Genomic DNA, 22231 nt, shown 5'->3' on the forward strand with positions numbered 1-22231 from the left:
ACACACACACACACACACACACACACTCACTCACACACAGCAGGACAGGGCAGCTGACTCGGATAGATGGACCCTCTCCGGGACAGTGCGCCCCCTCTGGCGGTGCAGGGTCGGTGCAGCTCGTGTGCGGGGTTAAAAGCGGCGGGCGGTGCGCGGGGGCTCCAGTGTGGGTGAGTTCGAATCAGGAGACACAGAAAAGTTATCAGCGGGATTGTGAATCTGCAGCAGCAGCAGCATCCGTCCTCAGCATCATGGCCAACAAAGCACAGCAGCCTCCTCACCTGCATCTGGCTGAGCTCACCGCGTCTCAGTTCCTGGACATCTGGAAACACTTCGACGCTGACGGTAGGACTTGTGTCTCTCTCTCTAAAGTTCATCCATACTCAGAAACCAGGAGATATGAAGAAGATCAGTTACCAATGCAGCGGATAGACGGAGGGATGAGGAGGATAGTAAGGGATGCAGGGGAAAGAGCGAGGAGCACCTGCAACACCAACAACCTTCAGACTATCAAGAAATCTTATAGTAAAGAATGATATCACATCAAAAGTAAGAATTTGACAAATTAAAGTCACAATTTTTTACAATTTGAAAACAAGAAAATCATTTTCTGGGATTATTTAGAGTCAATTTGTAGTTTTAAAAATACCCTAGGTGCCTTACAGGGATATTTAAGTGAATTCAATTAAATATAGGGACTATTTAGTGTGTAACTGATGAAAATATGATTTGTCTTCATGTCTTCTAATTGATCGATGAATGAAGTTGCAAAAAATCCAAATAGGTACAATATCGTTTTTTATTTATTAAATAACCCAATGTGTCATTTTACATTTTCTATAAGGTGATTCTTTTTTAATATATATATCACCGTAAGATGTCATAGTATTAAAATCGACCCTAAATACTGTATAAGCGGCATATGAATTTGTAATTGCAGCTTTGTTCCATACTGAAGCTAATGAGCACACAAACCCTGACATTTTCATTTCAGTAGTTTTCTGTGGGTTAAAATCACCTTTAATCACTGACAGTGATCATCAGTAAGAGAGTGATTCTCCTCACAGGAGCATTGATATATGTGTCCAGTGAAAGAGCAGCTCCGTCGAGTCTCGGCTGCAGATAGATCACTGCTTTATGGATTTATTATGTCATTAAAATGTCATAAAATCATCAGCGTGTATTACTTTCTCCCCCTTTTTCTATATGGTCTCAATCTTGATCATCTTCTTGTATTGATCCACACACATCCTGTTCAATCTTCACATCTCACTCTGCAAATATCTGTGCGTGCACGTGTCTGTGTCACAGTGACAGGGCGACAAGCTCCTTTTTTTTTTTATCGCAAATTCATCAGGCGCGCTGCTGTCATGAAAGTCTCATGGAGGATTATGGACACACTTCTGTGGACAATGGACAATTTGAAAAGAGGAAATCATCTTATTTAATTTCCAGCATCTCGTTGTCCTTTTGTTAAAATGTCAAATTGGTCACGATTGGCTCATGTTACAGCATCAGAGGCAGGGAGAACAAGCACCGGTCCCTTCGGTGAGCCACTTAATTAGGAGATAAGATCAAACTGACACTGTTAACCAGCTCCCTGGTTTATTAGTTATCAGCTGCAGCCGGGCTAATTAAAAATATCCATTAATCATCAGCAGAAAAGTGAGTGAGTATGTGGGACATACTGGTCGTTATTAAACATCCTCAGTCCTGCTCGCTCACTCAACTTTCTCCAGATGTCCAACGAGGTGGATGTGTCGCAGTCATCTGGATCACACACACAAACACACACACACACACACACACACACACTTGGGAATTCATTGTTAACGGGAGCTGTTTTTGATGCACACATGCAGAAACACACTCCTCAGGGAAATCAAGGTGGAAGAAGGAGGTGGTAGGTGTGCAGAGGCTTCACAGCCAAACAGAGAATTTGTCATTTCGGTTTTTAAATTTTTTTCCTTGGCCAGAGTGTTTGTGTGGTTGTCCAGCCCGAACCCGTGGAGGTGTTTTACATATCGTGCTTTGCAAATCAAATACAACGCCACTGTGCATCACCTGATTTGTCCTGTGCTCATTATACATGGGAGTGGCTCGGGCAGCAGGAGGGGAGAACTCACTCATTTGTTTGCTCAGATTGAGTAAACATCTCTGAGTTGCAGATAAAAATACACAAGAGGCGATGCACCCACACATGATGAAACCTCATATTCCCCTGTTGGCCCAGGATCAAATCTCATCTGGATTGCATCTCTCTCTCTCTCTCTCTCTCTCTCTCTCTCTCTCTCTCTCTCTCTCTCTCTCTCTCTCTCTCTCTCTCTCTCTCTCTCTCTCTCTCTCTCTCTCTCGCAGCTCCTCCACTCTGATCCTCCTCTGCCGTCACCGTCAAACCTTTTCAATTCAGTCACTTCAAAGCTGCAAAAGCAAACAACTGCAGCTCCATTCGCTAATTATAGAACAGTTGCTGTCAATTATTTTTATTTACCTGCATACGTGGGAACTTGGATGATTAACACACAATTCTCACCTCGAATCGACCAAACTTTGATCCTGGCCCAAGACATTTGAATAGACAGGGCTGCACTCTGCTTTGAAAGGCAAATACACTTTATCTAGGCTTTGAAATATGAGTTGGCACAGCTGCCCAGTTTGAGAGGATTTCCTATGTTGGATTTTTTAGAACGTGAACCAGAAGCGTCTTTTACTGAATCTCCTGAGACCGACGCAGTATCCCAGAGAGTGTGCCAAAAGTGGGTCTGTGAGGCTTTTACTTTGGCAGCAGCTGCAAGATTTAAGAGGCTGAAGTATATGCAGGCAAGTTGAAATGAGCCATCTCATTAAGACGTATATCCATCCATCCATTATCTACTCAGATTATCCTTTTTGTTAAGAGTCGCCGGGGACTGGAGGCCGTATAAAAGTAGTTTAAAGTGAATGATTTAAATGTGAGTTGAGGTCTGCAGCCACTGGCAATGATTTCCTACATCTGCACACTGATATAACATCATTGATTCGCTGTAGATGATCAGCCTCTGGATTGTGGACACTATGGGGAAACAAGAACACACTAATCAGGCTGCAGCACAAACCTTCAGCATGAAGCTGTGATAGACAGACGTCATGCTGCATGTGAATAAACACAGACGCTCCCTCATGCACAAATCTACCGGCTGCACAGCCGCTGCATGTATTGAATGAATGACAGCGCTCCGGCCTCTAATCTGTTCATAAATCTATTTTTATTGTCAGTTTATCTCATTCGCCGTGTAGTTAATCACATTTTATTCTGTTTAATTATCAAGCAGGTCTTTACTCTCCGGAGAGCGAAATGTCAATAAAGCCCACAGGAGGGAGGGAGGCTCGATAGCAGCAAGGCATTGTGTCCCACTTACTGAAACAGCACAGCTCGTACTCATGAGTTTTGATCATATCACTGAGGAGCGTGCATGCATTCCCACACACACACACACACACACACACATGTGAAAATTTCCATGGTTAGAACAAAGCCGCTGAGATGCTGCTGGGATAGAGAGAGGGAGTCAGAGATGAGGCTGAGGCAGAGAGTTAGAGGGAGCAGAGAGGAAGTGGATTGCATTATAATCTTTGTTAGTGTTTAATGAGGCCGCTCTGCCTTCCAGGGTTTTATTGAAGCAGCGAGTTACATCGTTTGGAGCCATCTGTCCGGCCGCTCAAAATGCTTGTTGATAGAATATTGGCACCGGCTCACAGACTACCTGGGCGAAGCCGGCGCTGCTCATTCGTCCTCTGAATAGCTTCTGTCAGGGCGCCCGAACACCAGGAATAAAGATAAAATGAGACGAGGAGAAAATCTGCTATGTCGTCCCCAGGATGAATTTGTCATCACAGAATCCCAAAAAGCTAAAACATGATGGACATGCATGCACCTAATGTGACAGGATGACTGATACCACACAGTGAAACAAGATAAGAGGAAGCTTAAGTTCTTCAAAAAATATAGTCACTTTTTATACTTAATATAATCTTTAAAAACTTCTTCTGAAAATCTACTCTTTATTTTATGCCTCACACTTTTGTTTCTCCCAGACACTGTCATCCATATTGATTAGTCCCATTTGCCAAACTCCCCTCTGTGTTATTGATCTTCTTGGAGTAAAAGAAGCTGCTTGTGGATCATCACCTTCAGAATCCTAAAGGAGCCATTTTCCGTATATAGCTTCTCCTTGTGTGCAACCCTGTGAACGCAGCGAGTCTTTGAGGAGTGATCAGTTTGCATGGTGTTAGTCGATAGTCTAATCTATTGAGCCAGAGGAGGAAGAAACAGAGTTACTGGTAAAAGACCCATGTTGGAATCGATGACGGCAAAACTGCGATGTGTTTGACACTCCGGCCACATCAGAGTTAATGTTTTTTTTTCCTGCGTTTCTGCAATACTGAGTGAAGCCCTACGTGGTGGATGCTGGGATCAACATGTCTGTCTGTCTCCCAGGTAATGGCTACATCGAGGGGAAGGAGCTGGAGAACTTCTTCAGGGAGCTGGAGGTGGCCCGGAGAGGGGCGGGGGTGGTGAGTACAGGGACTTTAACTTAAAAAACACACACACACATACACACACACACTGAGCTTCACTTGTATTGGTTGCAAATCTTTTTTTTCCAGGACCCTTCAAACCCCACATTCAGAGAAAAGATGAAGGAGTTCATGCAGAAGTTTGATAAGAACAAAGATGGAAGGATTGAGATGTCAGAGGTGAGGATCTGGAGCTTTGTGTGTTGTTATGCTTTAATCTTTTGTATAATTAAAGGTTCGGTGTTTAGAATGTAGTGACATCTGGTGGTGAAGTTGCAGGTTGCAGCTGAATACCCCTCACCCCACCCTCCCCTTCCAAACATGAAAAAGAACCTGTGGTAACCTTCAGTTATCATAAAAACTCAAAAGATGTTTAGTTTGTCCAGTTTGGGCTACTGTAAAAAACATGGCGGCCTCCGTAGAGAGGGCCTGCTCATGATGTAAATATAAAATATTTAAATATAAACGGCTCATTCTAGCCTGAAAACAACAAATCGTACAATTTAGATGAAACAAACATCACTAGGATTACATCATATTCACTATTTGCCTTTTACCTAAATCTTACGCACTGAACCTTTAGAAGAAAAGTTTTGCATGTATGCTTCCTTCCTTGCAGAGTTAGATGAGAGGATTAATTTCACTCTCTTCCATGGCCAGCGGCCAGAAGCATAAACACTATAAATAAAGAAAAGTGATACTCTTCCAAAATTGACAGTCACTTTGCTGCTGGCAGTAATATGACAAGATGTATATTACTCATATACTTTTTCCAAACTTCAATCTATGCAATTGCTTTGGGCCACTGCCATCTTTTAAAGGTTCTCTTTATGTGTAATTACTGTATGTTGTTAAATTCACTAAAATGTGGCTCAGAGCCAAAAACCACACTTGAAGAAAATAGCCTTGTGTTTTCTGCCTGGTGAGAAAAAGTTATAAAAAGAAAACTGTGAGATGATTCACAAAGCCAGAGGACTACAGCTCAACTGAGAGGATTGAGAAACCCGATCAATACTCAGATCGGCGGGTATAAAAGCCGTCTTTATTATCGTCCCTGCAGAGCGTCAGTTCGGGATATTGCTTTCGCCTCGATTTTACCATTTTCAGAGTGAGATGTGAAAGAGATGCGAAGAGGAGGGTTTTTCTGCAATATCAATAATCCGCCGCCAGCCGGGAAAATCTGCAAATGAGTTTTAGCTTCAATTATTGTCGTGAAGATCCAATATAAAGCATTCGAAAACATCATTATTTTAAAGAATTCCAATTTAGGCATAGCCCTGCCACTGAGGTTACGTCTCTCTATTATTAATGTCGGAGGTTCCCATTTGAAGCCTTGCAGACAAAAAGCTCCCCGGCCTCCATTTTTTTCTTTCCCAGCTTTTCAACTCCACCATCTTGTGCTCTCACCACTTCCATTTCCCTGTCACTTGTCTCCTCAGCTGGCCCAGATTCTCCCCACTGAAGAGAACTTCTTGCTGTGCTTCAGAGAGTTTGTCAGCTCCAGTGCCGAATTCATGGTGGTAAGTGTGTTTCTGAGTGAGCGTGGACGGACCGGTATGTTTCTTCTAATGCAACAAACTCTGTTATTTGATCCGTTCTTTGCGATATTTTTCGACTTCTTGCACAAAAGCCTCTTGTTCGCTGGGAAACGTAGCAAGGACAGGTTGGCTTTAACGAGCCGATGGTTAATGAGTCAGGAGCCAGTCGAGCATGCGAGGGCTGACAGCTTGCATGTTCTCGTTTCTACCTACCAGCTAATTTCACGGATTAGTTCCCTGTCTTTGGTTGAAGGTCTGATTCTAATTAGTGAAATTAAGTGGAGAAAACCACTCACTACTCAGTGCCTCCATTGCGCAAGGTTGCCTGTGTCTGCTGTTGAGACGTAGTGGTAGGATTTGAAATCGAGCAACAACAACTGCTCCATCATGAGCTGGAGAAGTGGCTGAGCAGTTTACACGGATGCTTGACAGGAAAAAGGCAGTTGGGGTTTAAATCCCTTCAGTAAAAAACCCTCCTGATGTGATTTCTGGTCCATGCAGAGAAGCTTACAGTAAAAATCTCAACACACATTAAGCACTAAAGGAGAATTTTTGTTCTCGTAGTCAGGTTCATAGTTTTACATTGTGTTATTAAAGGGTTATATGCTCTGATGTTAAAAACTGCCCTCAGACTGTCCATCGCTGCAGCTCCTCTTTTCAGCCTCTGTCTCAAACACTTGGTTTCAGCTCCTGTCTCTTTAAGACCCCTCTCTGGATAAAGCCCAGTCTACTCTGATTGGCCAGCTCGCCCATATTAGCAGGAGTTGAAACAGGAGTTGAAACAAATGAAGAGTTGAAGGGAAAATTAGCCCAGTACAAATATGTTCTAGACTAACATGTTTAAACTTTAAAATGATAACATCTGTGTCAAATGTTAAACAAGACAGTGGCATTGAGATGGATTTTTATTGGGCTGATGCTAAAACTGAGTAAAGGGAGTAAATAAAAAGAAAATATAGAAAACATAAGCATATTTTATACTTGTAAAACATATCATATCTATATCCTTGTTTTCATATTGATGCTTATTAGCAAACATAAATGCGCAAGTGCTCATATTGGTTGATTTTTATGGTTTCAACCGATAAATCACTGACTGTATTAATTCACCAAACAGAAAATAACAATGACCAGTTTCAGTCTCTTCAGTAACAACAGAGTTGTTTGTTTAAGAAACGGTTTTATATGAAAACTTGCAGAGTAGCATAAACAAGTTCAGAGCTGCTCTGAATTATGAATAATGAATGAACGTTGGAGTAACAAAAAGCCCTTTGCAGAGCTGAAAGGAACCAGGAACGGAAAATCATTTATTCCGCAAAACCCCTTCAGAAGATAAGAAAATGGCAGATTTTGTGTTAGATCTGCTGCAGTGAAAGGACGGAGTCAATTATAAACCAATTACATGTGGGGAAGAGGCTGTCCTTGTCTCCTGTGTCAAATTGAGAGGGAATAATGAAACGAGAGAAGGAGGATGAAGGAAAAAGAAGGTGTGGAAAGAGAGAAGGATGCAAAGGGCAAACGGGGGAACGCGGCGAACAGAGAGGACGTAAATGAAATGTCGATGGGAAGAAGAGAGCTGGAGTTTGAGAACATAAAACAAGAGGTGGGGGGATTAATCAGTCTTTGCCGAAGGGTGCGGGGCGGGGGAAGTGGGCAGAGAGGGTTTTAAAGGGTTAGAATGAGGAAGCAGAACTTTCTATTTTCAGAGTCATATATAATGGATAACCACTGTACCACTGTAGCGCCTCTCAGCAGAGCCCAGAGGAGGAGCGGAGGAAAAGGGGGAAAGGCCATCCATCTTTGATAAGGAGCCCTTCTTTGGACAGGGACAGCTGCTAGATTAAAACATTAATTAAAATGACTTTCTCTCCCTCCCTCATTTCTCTCTCTGTCTCTCGCTGCCCTCCGCTCTGTTTGTGGGGGCGGGACGGGATTGTATAGAAAACTGTGTGATTACAGCCAGGCTCCACTCTTCTGTGGTCGTCCCCCCTCTGGAACGAGAGAAGAATCTAACTCTTAGCACGGTTAAAGAGCGAGCTGGGGGTCGATCAGAGAGAAATTATGTCTCGTTAAATAACGATGGGGATGAGGAAAGGGTTGTTTGTGCATCAGAGAAAATTCAGTCCAGTGTTTGTTGATTTCTTTCAGGCGTGGCGGCGATATGACACAGATCGCAGTGGCTACATCGAAGCAAATGAATTGAAGGTACGTTATAAAGATAAGTCATACATCACTTTAGAATGTGTTCAAACTATTTACTCATCTGTTTTTTAAAGTCGTCATATACTTATGTTTATTTTGTTTTGTCTTTTTCCTTTCTTTCCCCCCCCATGCACATTCACAGAGCACCTCCCCAAAACCCTAATCAAATAGTTTCACAGCATCTGAGGCTGAGACTCAAACCGTATCCCATGTTTTTTCCTATTATCCGTTACAGTTTATTTACATCTAATCAAAACTGTAAGTCTTGTTTTCCTTAAGTTGTAAATGCACTCGTATGCATTTGTGCCAAGTCACCAACAGTTTTGTGGTTTAGCACTAATAAAAAGAAAAGAACGAGATACGCTGAGTCACTTCCTTACTGTGATATTAGTTCTGAATCTGTATGTATAATTCAAGGAAAACTTCAAGACTCCGGAAAATACTCGTGTTCACTTTATAGACAACTATCCGCGGAGAACATTGATACCACTCCCGTGCTTGTATGAGAAAAATTATCTAGATTCATCCGATTTGATTGAGCTTTATTCAACCTCATCATTACACAAGACAAGAGAAGCAACCAAACATCTACCAATCATGAGTCAGTCTCAGCTGTCAATCACTGCTTTTCACCCTTTATTAATTGCATCAAATAACAAATTAAAACCAAACTTACCATAAACATGAACAATCGTAATAAGGACGACCTAAGAAATGACTCGTTCCATCCTTGAGAAAAATGTATTCAAAGTGTTCTTTGACTTTTGAGATTGGACTCTGTCCCGTCCACTAACATGGAGGAATCAGGGTTTATGACCTAATCTGCAGCCAGGGGGCGATCAAGACAGTTTAGCTTCACTTTTGGTGCACAGTCATGTCGTCCACATGTCTCCAATTCGTACATGTGAGTGTTTCGTCGTTGCTCAGTCGTGGCAATAATGTCAACTAATTAGCAAAGAAACCGAATAAGCGTTTTTCCAGGAGTTTTGATTCTTTAAATGCGAACGCAACAAAATATTTACTTTCTTATCTGACTTCAAAGATTCTCTAAGAAAAGATGAGAAACTGACTGAATCCAAGCTGCAGGATTTTCACTGTCAGGGCCATCAAGTAACAACTGAGCTAAAAACGTCCAGTGTTGCCCTGAGAGGTTTCAGTGCGTCGCCTTGTTTCCATGTGAGCGTGAGGGCGTGTTTAGAACCAGGCCTCAGCTTTGACAGACGACAGTTAAGTGGCTGCACCAACGGGAAATTCCCCAATGACCAATTCTGTTCAGGTGAGGATTCATATGCAAAAAGATCCACAATTCGCACAAATATTATTCACTTCAGCACCTCCTGGAAACGTTGTGTCAAATCACATAAAGGAAAAGCGCCACACGGGAGTCGAGCTTTAATGGGGTCAGTGAGTCTGCGTGTTCGGATTAGGCTGCTCCGGTTGTTATGGGATCGCATCTCTTCCAGCTGACCAGGTGCAGATGAGCTACTCAGGTGTGGCTTTTTAAATAGCTTTGGGAAAATCCAGATGGCAGACGTGTTTCTGACCCGATGACTGTGAGCAGACGTGGACAATATTTTAGTTTATTGACTCAGTTACTGTATTATAAGAGTATAATATAATATTTGAGTATTTTCACTTTACACATTTACTCTATATAATGACTGCAGTTACTTTTTACCTTGCAGATTAAGCTTTTATATACAAAACACAAAATAAAGTCATAAAATACCAATTCACTCATTTATCTTTTTACCTTTTCTTATCTTTTGTCCTTGTTCTTTTGCTTTTTTACTTTCATCTATCATTCATTATTTTTAACTTTCTAAATATTTAGAATATATTAAACCGTGCTCTTATTTACTATCGTTGTTCGTACTTTACTTATTGTCATTAAAAAAATGTGTAACTTTACAGTATTTTTTGTTTACAAGAGATTTTTCTGTACATTGAAATATGAAATCGCAGAATGATGAAACGACTTTCACTATATGTTACTAATGTACATTCTGATGGTGCCATTGAATCTAAAGTTTGTATTTTATCTTATAACGTTAATTAAAGCTCTTTCATAGTTTTTGTGTTTTTTGTGTTTGCCACATCTCTCCTTGTTCTTGCTCATGTCGGTTTCTTTCTCCGTCCTCAGGGCTTCCTGTCAGACCTGCTGCAGAAGGCCAACAGACACTACGATGACCAGAAGCTGCAGGAGTACACACAGACCATAGTAAGACCCACACTCACACGTGGACTCGTACATACTCAGGAGAAGCCCACATTTCGCATTGACATATTTTAGTGTATTCCTTGCAACAAATTGTAATAAACTAGAACAGATTGTATATCGTAGTACTTCTGTCAGCTCAGAAAAGGGTTTCAATACGGTAACGTCAGGATAAAAAACCCAAATAAGATGCTTACTATTCATCTGCATCTCTCTAAGTAATTTAAATTACAATAAATAACCTTATTGCTATTCACCTTGTGGCTTCTCCTTAGCACTCCAGATTCTTTTATCAGTTATTTGTTTTTGCAGTTTTGCGTAGTTTGCTAGCAAAGGAATGAGCAAAGTAAACAATAAGAGTTTTCCAATAGCAGGAGCAGCAAGGTCAGACTCTCGTACTTTGGTAAGTTCGCCTCCAGAGGGGGGGAGGACTATTTGCTTTTGGAACAGCAGCTTTCTTGCTGACATCAGCAGTTTCAACTCTGGTGATGAACTCCATTGCAGAGGTGATGCTGTTGTTAAGTCCAAACACTCAAATGTTCATCATGTATTCAGCTTCATCTTCTCAGACGAATTATCAGCAAAAAATACTTATATTTCAATTATCAGGTCAATGAATTGCATTATATATAAAAACCCAACACAGCCAATACTGAATTGCTGATGAGATTATTTTACGAGGATGAGGTTTAGGCCTATGTGTGGTTTTCTCCCTTGAGTGAAATCTACCATCTTGGTGGAAGGAATCCTATAAACACTGTGAGCCATAAGTAGGTTTAATGAGAGGTGTACATATCTGGCCTGGAGGATCTCAGAGGCTTCTTCGTGCCGGTGGCAGCGGCGCTGTGCGTCTGAGTGGTCATGAACCGCTGTGCCCTGCAGGTCGTGTGTTTACAGCCCAGATGTGCTCACAGCTGCCTCTTCCTGGAAGCCCCAGAGCTGACCTGATTTACCTAAGCAACATACCCACTGCTTCTTCACAGATGTGTTCATGTCCAGTATGAAGGAAACACAATGATCGAAGGAATACAGACAGTATTTTGATATCCTCAATTGTCCTAATTAAATCAAAACTAATTCCTCATTTTAATTGCATGGGCTTTTACAATAAGAACAATATTTTACTCTATTTATACTCTAAACGTTTATCTCGTTAACCACTAATAAAATCTTCATAAAACATTTAAAAACTGTAATTGAATCTTTTTTTTTTTCTTCCTTTTTTAAATGAAACTCTCACCTAAAACTTTGAGACCTCTGTTCTGTAAAGGTTCACCATCATTCATCGGCTGAAATATCTGATGCAAGTTTTATAGACAGTACCTTAACTGGTCCTCTGTTAAAAAGTGCGAATGAATTATGGATGTCCATTCTATTTCCCAGTCGCTGATATTCACAGGTCCACATCTGCCTTCATCTTGACAGAATATACCTGTAAAAAAAACACAAAAAAACCCAGATGCTTTCAGTTTCTCTCGTCTGTCTGTTCCTATCTCTGTTCTGCTCCCACTTTGTAGCTCCGGATGTTTGATCTGAATGGAGATGGGAAGCTGGGCCTGTCAGAGATGGCCAGGTAATTTCACTGGCTTCTGCTCACTGTATAAATGTTGAAACACATCGCCTGCAGAAGGATTTGAATAATTTAACAGCTATTGTGTCCGCTAATGAAGTCCTTCTCTCCCGCAGGCTTCTTCCTGTTCAGGAGAATTTCTTACTCAAATTCCAGGTAGGGAACGAGCAGGAAATAGCTTGTTTGCATTGATAATTAATGTGACTGGTGACATTACGTGTACAATGAATGTGCTGCAGCCTCCAGTTTAAATATTAATGATTAACTTCAATTTAGTTTTATTGTGACTGAGCCCGATAATGAAAATCAGATCTTGTTTCACAGGGTGTCAAGTTGACCACTGAGCAGTTCAATGCCATATTCACATTCTATGATAAGGTAGGTGACATTTTGTTAAGGTGGTAATAACAAACAGATGCTTTCAATTTCAAAAACTACACTTTTGACAAGTATGTTCAAAATGTGCCTTTTTCTAATTGTTTTATTTCTATTCATTTTATTTGATTTTTGAACATAATCTCACGAACTTCTCCCCTTGGGGTCTCACAAGCCCCCAGGGGGTCCCGACCACTAGTTTGAGAACCACTGGTGTATTGTAGCCTAGTCAGTTTTGTCTCTTACATCTTAGGGTGCGGCAGTGGCCGAGGGGGTAGAGTGGTTGTCCCCTAACCAAAAGGTTCAATCCCGTTCATTCCCTGATGCATGTCCCTCATAGAAAAAGTGCTGCCCATAGATGCTTTGTATGAATGTGTGTGTGAGTGGGTGAATGGCAATAAACTGTATAACAAGCTTTGAGTGGTGATCAAGTCTAGAAAAGATCTTTATAAATGCAGAAGTTTCTCCTGGTTTTCTATCCAAGTTCAATCATCAAAGATTTTCTAAAAGATTTAAACCTAATCTATATAAAGTACTACATGTTGTGTTATATTGAACATATAAAATTCCTGCAAGTGTCTCGGTCTCAGTCAGTACGTATATGAGCCTTGGCATTAAAGGTCGGAGAGCGTGAAGTCAGAATAGAGCAATGCTTCACAGCAGTGGGGGGGGGGGGGCTTGCGTGAGCTCATGTCGTGGCTCGTTGGTCTGAGGGCTTGCAGTCGCTCTTGCTGAGGACGGGGTTGAATATTCAATTATGGATGATCCAGTGGTCCGGTCCATTCATGTAGACACACTGTGAACAGCGCACCACCATTTGTGTGTGTAATTAGTTTCATCAAATTGTTATGAGCTCAGCCCTCGCAGCTGAAACGCAGGCAGCTGCCGTCACTGATGCTGAGACATCGTGCTCGGGCCGAACTGTGGCCGGTCAGCTGGACACTGACATGGCTCACAGTGCTCACTGTGCCACCGCCCCAAACTGTGCAAGGCCTTGAAAACATCTGAAATGCAAGATGGTGTGCAACTTAGAGGGACTGGCCGATACCTGATGTCACTGCGTTTTCCCAAAACTCTGCAGAGTCCGGGGTCTTTCATCCTTAAAGGGAAAATAAATAGATTTACACTTTATTCTCTAGATCTGGGACACTTCCGTCTAATCATCACAGAGCACCTACAGTGTTAAAAAATAAAGCTGGCAAGACGCGACGCTCTGAAGTCATCTTGAAACTGAGCCGAGATGAGCAGAACATGGTTTTGTGCCACTTGCCAAAGGAGAATTTCCAACATTTTGGACTGAGACTGTCCAGAATGTGACACATAACTCATTAATTAGCGGAGTGGCTGCACTTTACAGCAAACCGTCTTTACAGGGTTGTGAATGGGAAGTCGTTTTTAAATCATTATTCATGAATGGCCATTTGGCTGGTGCATTTATAACGGCAGCCATGAAATATTGAATGAAGTCAAGCAGCCGAGCACTGCACCAAAAATCAAGAAGCTCAGAATCCAAGCATCTTCAGTCTTCTCACTGTCTCTCAATGATCTTGTCCTTCTTTCCCTTGTCCTCACTGTGTGTTTCTGATTCTTTCAGGATGGGAACGGCTACATCGACGAGCAGGAGTTAGATGCTCTGCTACGAGACCTTTACCAGAAACACAAGAAGGTGAGATGAGGGCTTTGGAAAGAGGTCACATGCAATTGTTCACTTTTTACACACTGTGAAATGTAAGAGCAAAAACTCAGATCGCACATTTTATTCATCCCAGCGAATGATTCAGGGTTATAAGGTTATTTATTGTGTGTCTTAGTTTTGGTGCAACGTCACTGGACGAGGATGAAAAAGTTAGCTGGCAGTTAAAGGGTTTAAAAATCTCAAACACAAACATTTCTGATCAGCAGATAATAAATCTGAATTAACAAAATCAAGCCAATACAGACGTGCGTGAAACCTGCATTCTCTCGAATGACCAGCAGAGGGCAAATCCACTTGTTGCAGCAAGTAGTCCGTTTTCTCGTCTATGAGAAAATTATTTTACTTTTACCTTGATTTATAACGTCAGTAGATATTTTCCAAAGGAGTTTATGCCTCAATCTCTAGTTTCAAGTCTTCTTCAATACAGCTGATGTTCATTTTATAAATTATGGTCCCTTTGGAGTTAAATTGCCCATAAAGCTCCATGTGTATTGGGGCATGACATCTAGTAACGACCAATGGGTGCAGGTTAATGTGTAGGTGGGCGTGGAGTCAGGCTCCACCCCCTACTACTCCAAATATGGTTACTTCTGGTTAAAAAAACAACAAGATGGACCTGAAAAAAATACTGTAACTTGAACTGTCAGCTCAACACAACCCAGCTTTACTTCACCAAGAGATTTGTAGTTTGTCTGTATAGGCTCAAGTTATTTTTAGTAACTTGTACCTGGATATAACCTTGGTTTTTATTCAGATAAAGAATTAGTATTTCTTCCTGAGTAATCCGCTTTCCTGACTCCATGTTACCCCCCCCCCCCCCCGTGTTCAGGAGGTGGACCTGAAGAACCTGTCGGGCTACAAGCAGAGCATCATGAACCTGTCTGATGGAGGGAAGCTGTACCGTGGCGAGCTGGAGATCGTCCTCTGCAGGGAGCCCATCCCCTGACTTTCTCCTCTCTTGTTGCATAACATCATTTTCTCTGCCTGCCCCGCCCTGCTCTCCTGAGACCACCCCTCCTCCACCTCCAGCTGCCTGGCAGTGTAAACCAGGTGCATGTACCGGACACTCCCACCTCCCCCCCCCCCCCATCATGTCCCCGCCAACCCGCCCCAAAAGTTGCATCTTCAGTAAGAATGATAAGGGCACTGGCAGCACGCAACAGCTCTTCTCTCTTAAAACCCCTATTCTTCGGCAGCCTGACTCCTCCCCCCCCCAACCCCCCGACAATGACCTCTCTGACAACCTCTAGCTTTTTGCCTTCTCGACTCTCCCGACCGTGTCCTCTACCGTTTCTGACCTCTGACCTCATCCCCGTCTCTGCCGCCCATGCTGTGCCTGACTTGCAACTCCTGACCAAAAGCCAAAACCCCTTATCCCACAGAAATGACCAGTTGATAAACCCTGAACCTTGACCCAAGCTTCATTGACCCCTCCATCCCCTCGCTCTGTCAACTTTAAATTAGATCCAATATACATATATATATTTATGTATATATATATATATATATAGTCTTACCAAACTGCAGACAGCTCTATTTGAATTTATAGTCTGTGATGGAACCGATATTGAATTTTCCACTTCTTATTGTCCCGATGTCCTCTATTCCATTCAAACTCCTCTGTCCCATTGCCATGATATGATTTTTCATTTTCAATGATTGTTTTTGGCTGATACTGTCAATTGAAAATATTAATAAAATCTCTTAAGATAAAAATAAGTTTTGTTAATGTGATTCTGCAGACTTGATTCAAACTCGCGCAGTCAGCAACCATTCAGTGCTGTGTCATTCTCTCCAGTGTCACATCCCCTGATTACTTTCTGTTGCACTGACCTTCTGCACACAGGCTCGCCTATTTAATCAAGGTCCCCCGGCTTTAAACTGCTCCCCTGCCTTCGAGGGAGCAGTTGGGAGGCAGCAGCAGCGTAAAACTATAGCATAAAAAGGATTAACGAGGGATGCAGTGGAGAAAAAGAGCCACTTCATGTAGTAAATCTACAGTGAAGTAGAGAGACACGACCAGCAACTTCAATTGTTTTGTGTTTATTGAAATCAAGAAGAGGATAGGAAAAATGTCCAATGAGCTCCATGACTTTATCTGCATTGAGACGTCTTTGTCCCTCGTGGGTAATCAAACCTTCGTGAGGCCGTGTTTTTCCTTCAGAGTGAAAGACATGAAATATAAGAAGCCGCATTGAAAGCACTTTCTGAAATAGATGTAGGAAAAATTTTAGTCGGCTTTCCTGTCATTCATGAATCAACAGCATTTCAGGCTTAAAAAGTCTAAAAAGGTTAAAATCTGTTAAATAATGTAAAAATATAATTTGAAAAGAGCTGATTTAATTTGCTCCAACTGTTATTATGGCGTCCCAGAAGCTTTAAATGTCAATAGAAACTTGAGGACAAAGTCTATTACACAACGCCCGCAGTAAACTTAACTTTAACAATGATCCAAACTGACAACCTAAAAAACTTTGGGCTTTTTTCCAGCAGGAAACCGGAAGTCTTTGTCTTTTCCAGCTGAATCCAGGCTGGGAGGCTTTTCCCTGCTCCTGAGCTGAGATGTTTCCTCTAAGACAGTAGGACAGGACATGATATTTCTAGTAAAACCCCAGTAATTGAGTTGACATGCTTTTAAAGCAATCTGAATTATACAGCAAGCGCACAAGCTCCCATCTCGCTGTGGAGCGGGTGCAAACCCACATCAATTAATCAGAAGCATTGAAATCTTTATGTGTAATGCAGCTGCACGAGGAGAGTAGATATCACCGAGGCAGAAATATGTATTTAACAATATGAGTTGTATTTAACAGTGTTGATCAAAGTGAAACTGTTTAATGAAAGCAGTGAAACAAGGGAAAAATACAGATAAAATTAGGCTCAAGTATTAAATGTGAAGATGTGCACATGAAGCACACGTAGAGAAGAGTTATAGGTAATAAGCTGCACAGAAATACAAGATGGGTCCAGATTCAGGGGCTGCATCCTTCACAACACGCGTGGGCTGAGGAGAACACGAACGCCAAACTGGTCCACAGAGGATGTTCCGCACGACTAGAACGTTTCAAAGCCTCCTCTCTTGCTTTTAACATGTACCGTTCGATGCTCTCTTTGAAAAACAGATCATCACCGAAGTGCAATGAAACCCGAGACAGGTTTCTCCCCCGAGGAGGATCCACCCGTGGGAGCCTTCGTTTCTCGGGGATAAAAGGACGCATTGGTCGTCAGCATTAGGAGGCGTGGTCTTGTGTCGCTGCTATAATGTCAGCTGCGTCTCGAGTAGGAGGCCGCATCCTTGAAGGACCTGGTCTACGCAGCCGATGTTTAACTGTTGAAAATAGAAGCTCAGCCATCGCTCTCTCTCTCTCTCTCTCTCTCTCTTCCACAACATGAGATCTCTAATCACTGTTCGTTTAGGAAGTGGACCGATGACTCAGCCGCTTGCTTCACAGTTTCAAACAGGGGAGAGCACTTTGAAATAACGCATAACGAAGTGGGTGAAAAATTTCTTACGACTCCACATCATTAAAAAAAAAAAAGGAGCCGCTGATAGGTTTTGGGAAAGGTGGCACATCTAATTAAACGTTTTGCTGAGGATGCAGTCGTTAACCAGATCGGACAAGTGTAGATACTTTAACGCTCCTCGCTCTTTAACAACATTACATCAGAAAAAAGTCTCCACATGTTCTGTACAAGCAAAGAAAGTTAAACATACTTCCACAGATCCTTCAGAGAATTATCACTCGCTGCAGTTTCTTCAACAAACCATCAGAAGTGGGTTTGAACCCGCGTGGCCCTGCAGGAAGAGTCTGAATTAAAGGCAACACAGACGGCAGGAATCATCGACTGTCCCTGAAAGCAGCTTTGCTCAGCACTGCCTGCTGCAACCATCTGGGAGAAGAATTTACATTTAAAATCAGACTTCTCAGACAGATGCAGGCTGAACTTTGTCTTTTCGCTATATTTAGACCTGCACAAAAGGGAGCGACAAACTAAAACTACACACTCCACTGAGGCTTACTGCACTTTAGATAAATGTGGTCCTGAATATTTGTATATTTTGAGATTATTCTTTCCTATGCTGCCAAAGGTTTATGTCCCATAGCGTGCGTTGTAGTTTTACTATATTATATAGCACATATAGGGACAATATAAAACATATAATTAGAAGAAGAAGAACAGGATATTATGTTGCATTTCACAATAAGACTATTTTGACATGTGTTTTATATAATGAAATGGTTCGTGTCAAGTCAATTCAGGTAAATAATATTTCTAAAGCGTATCTCAATCAGGAGAGACTTAATTTGTACAATTATATAAATCTATGACCATGCACAGTAAGAAATGAAAGCGATAAGATATGAATGAGATTCTGTTTAGACCCCTATGATGTCATCAAGGTTGAAAAGTGGCGTGAGAGAGAGAAGCAACAACGTGATTGGCTGATTGAGATCATGGAAACCTCTGATTGGATTATTTAGAGTAAAAGAGAACTGTGAATGAATGAGACATAGAACGTCTTCCTGATTGAACCAAACTTAATTTAACACAACTAGACATGATATAATAAAAATCATGAAGAGATGTACATGATTGCCGCTCAGTCACAGGATCCACCAGACTGTAATACTTCATATTGTATTTAATCTAAGGATTCAGTACACAGAGGATGCATCATCGTGACTCTGACCTTTTCTCTAGCGCCATCATCAGGTTGATATATTTGCGATCTTATTTAATTGAAATGTTTTCATAACTATTGGATGGGACAGCTTTTAATTTTGGCTTTACCCACAGGATGAATTGACAATAGGAGGCTACAGCATGTTAGCATTTGTCATTGTGAAACAATTAGCATGCTGACGCTGACATTCTGCTTAGCACATTATACTGTGAGTTAAGAAAGTGCTGAGTCATTCAATTGCAGGGGATTTGTTAGTGTTGATGAATGTCCTCCATCCAAACTTAACTGTAACAATAGATATGCTCTTGAACATGAACTTGAAAAATGATCAACAAGGACATGTCAGTTTATTTTTATGGAGCCAAACTGAAAACAAATGTCATATTCAAGAAAAAGAAAAGGTGAATGACACTTATTACTGAGACTGAATATTTTTATTCTTGATCTAAGTAATATTTAAATTGACAAACCTTTATTTAATCAAACATATCACACAAATTCAAGAGCTCCTTTCCTCCTCCCCCTTCTCTCAGTCGCACAGTTTGCACAACATAATGCTTTCTGCTTCAGTGTAGGACGGGAGTTACTTTGGAATGCGTTTAGTTTTTCTGCCCAGATATCGTGTTTCCGTTCTGCATGCAAACAAAATCAACCTGATAAAAATTGGAGGCGGTTTTGGAACTAGACACCCAACGGCTGCACAGGGGCGAGAGAGGGAGGAGTATATAACGCCCATGATTTATTCATCCATGAAAGGAACCCTGGTGTTTTATTTATGATTTTTTTTAAATATAGTTCATGTGAATTAAATAAGTGATTGAAAATGGATGTTCCAACCTAGATTCATGTGAGTGCCACACACCTGGGCACATACAGGCGTGTGCACAAACACAGCTCTTTTTACAAGCACATCTTCACAGACAGATACACATTAATACAGACACTTTCCAGGGTTTTGTCCTACTTTCATTGTATTTAGTGTATGTGTGCAAATTAATTTTGATGGTTGTGATGTTATTGTTCGATTCTAAATGTTGACTTAATGCTTGTAAAGTTAACCTGGGTCCGTGCATGAAGTTCATCTGCAGTTCATGTTGAAAAATGCCTAATTTCATTGTTTAATGCCGAGATGCAAATTCATGTTTATGATTCAAGTATGAAGACCCACAATGCAATTCAGCACAACAGACACAACTTCTTTATCCAACTTGTAAAAAAAAAGGCCAAATATACACATGAGGCTCAAAATTATCCAAATAGCAAATTATTCCTTAAAAATAAAAAAAATCTTAATTAAAATCCTTCCTCATCTCAGGGCAGCAAAATCAATTAAAACAAACAAGACCTGTATTTAATATTGACTGATACTTATCTTTTCATAAAGCACAGTGGCCCATAGTAATAATATTAAGCCTGCATGGGCCCTCGTGTCTTCAGCACTGAAATAGATGGAGAAATAAATACAGTTTTTCCGCAGCAGCGTAGTTGCCAGTGATCTTTATCAGGCTTTACTCTTTCCCTCCCAGAGGCACGCTAGTGTTTATTTCTTACCACTACACCAATATAGGATTATTCAGGAAGAACATATGAAAGAGAATCCTTCAGGGATAGGGCTAAAGGAAGTACTATAAAATGATCAATACTTCCATTTTTAGGTGCAGAAAATCCTCCCGCAGTGACTCAAGCTGTCTGTCGTCTTTGTTGTGTGAGTGTGTAATATTTAATAAGTCATAGCTTCATTCTGCGGATTTGACTTGACCTCAGTTATTGCTCAAGCAGAATGAAACACACTCAAGAGGAAGGGTCGGACAGCAGCCTGGAAAATAAATAATAGGTTAAATTTAGATTTCACAGAGATTCCAGATATTCTTTAATCTAGAGGAGTACTCCTAAAGAAAACACAAATGTCCGGCTGTACCGATGTCCGAGGCTCAACACCAGTACGTTCACTACACTCTGCCATCTTTCCTCTCAAGTTTCACTCTGACATGAAGTTCAGGAGCGTTTCAAGGGATTTTAGGGGCCCAGGCAAAGGGGATCTTGGTGACCCTATATTGAGCCAAACCCCCAATCTGTAAACTATTATTTTATTATCAAAATTATAAAGAATGTGCAAAAAAAAGAAATGATATAGTAAGTTTAAATGAAAAAAATAACGCAGATTTAGGCAGAAAGTTAGTATCAGTTTTCTGTAAAGACTCATAGAATCCAGAAGTTCTCGTGCGTCTCTCAACCTGGGGGCAATTTCCTCCTTTCCCCACCCTGAGGGAATCTGAAACCCTAACTATAACTTTTCACTCACTTTATTTTATACCATATCACATCTACTGAATTGGCAGGTTGCATGAGTAAGATGCAGGATCATAGGCCAAGGGATTGTCAAACAGAGGTACGTCACTAAAGCCTCAGTACAGGAACAACATTTGATCATCATTCACAAAAAGTTACAAAAAGTACTACAAGTGTTAAAGAAGTCCAATGAAAGAAGAACTATAGTTTTTAATAATTATGAGTGATTTTGTTAAATAGGTAAATGTGAGACCACTTAGATCCTACTGGTGCGAAGGAGAGGGACAAGCAGATCAGAAGTTGTGAAAGAGCACCTGCACACTTTGGAACTTGCAATTAGAAATTTACATCACAAAATATATTTCTGATTGACAGCGTGCAGGAGCTGTTTCACAAATAGGTAAATGTTAAAAGTAGCAGCAGAAATGTAAAAATAGAAACATCATCTCCTGTGCTGTGATTACTGGGCAGACCAACTGCAATTTACAGTATGCAATTAACTGATTGTTGAATTCTGTGTCAAGACAATACCTCGTCTCTGCCTCTGCTCAGGGACGCCAGTGAACCCCCCCCCCCAGCTCCAGCAGCACAGCTCTGCACCACATATTGTACCACCACCAACTCATCATTGGCACCGTGAGCTGTGTGCCAAAGTCAAATGTCTGTAAATGGAGGAATAGAAGCCAAATTCCAAATGAAGTGACCCCAGAGGAGACCGTGGTATCTGCTGCTCCCAAGCACCAGGAGCTTTAAGAGAGTCTGGACTCAGGAGGCTGCCAGAGAAACCATCTGTGTGCTGTGACTGCATAAGCTCCGTCGGCTGTGCTGTCAGCTTTATCTCGGCACCTACATCTTAGCCTCGGTATTTGCAAACTAACTCAATGCGAAAACAAACAATGGAGCCGAGTGTATTCACGAAAGCCAGATTGTTTAATCATAAATATTGAATGGACGAGGAAAACCAATCTCTTTTAATAATGTCAACATTTGCCTCTTGGATCGTGCCTCTTTTATTTTGTCAAGTCTCCTAATAAAGGGGAAATTAAACACTTTATGCAAACCAGGAGAAAATATCAGCTTCTGATTTTACTTTTATAAG

General features: G+C 41.3%; 1 protein-coding gene across 1 annotated transcript; it reads left to right on the top strand.

Moving 5' to 3' along the window:
* The first annotated feature begins 251 nt into the window (after nt 1–251).
* Nucleotides 252–15102, top strand: calb2a (calbindin 2a). The gene is made up of 11 exons (XM_061076460.1): nt 252–345; nt 4478–4554; nt 4648–4737; nt 5997–6077; nt 8244–8300; nt 10441–10518; nt 12033–12088; nt 12202–12241; nt 12410–12463; nt 14055–14126; nt 14986–15102. Exons 1-11 carry the CDS (start codon nt 252–254, stop codon nt 15100–15102), a joined length of 816 nt encoding a protein of 271 aa, XP_060932443.1.
* The last annotated feature ends 7129 nt before the right edge of the window (nt 15103–22231 follow it).

The sequence above is a fragment of the Limanda limanda genome, chromosome 8, assembly GCF_963576545.1.
Source record: "Limanda limanda chromosome 8, fLimLim1.1, whole genome shotgun sequence".
NCBI lineage: Eukaryota > Metazoa > Chordata > Actinopteri > Pleuronectiformes > Pleuronectidae > Limanda > Limanda limanda.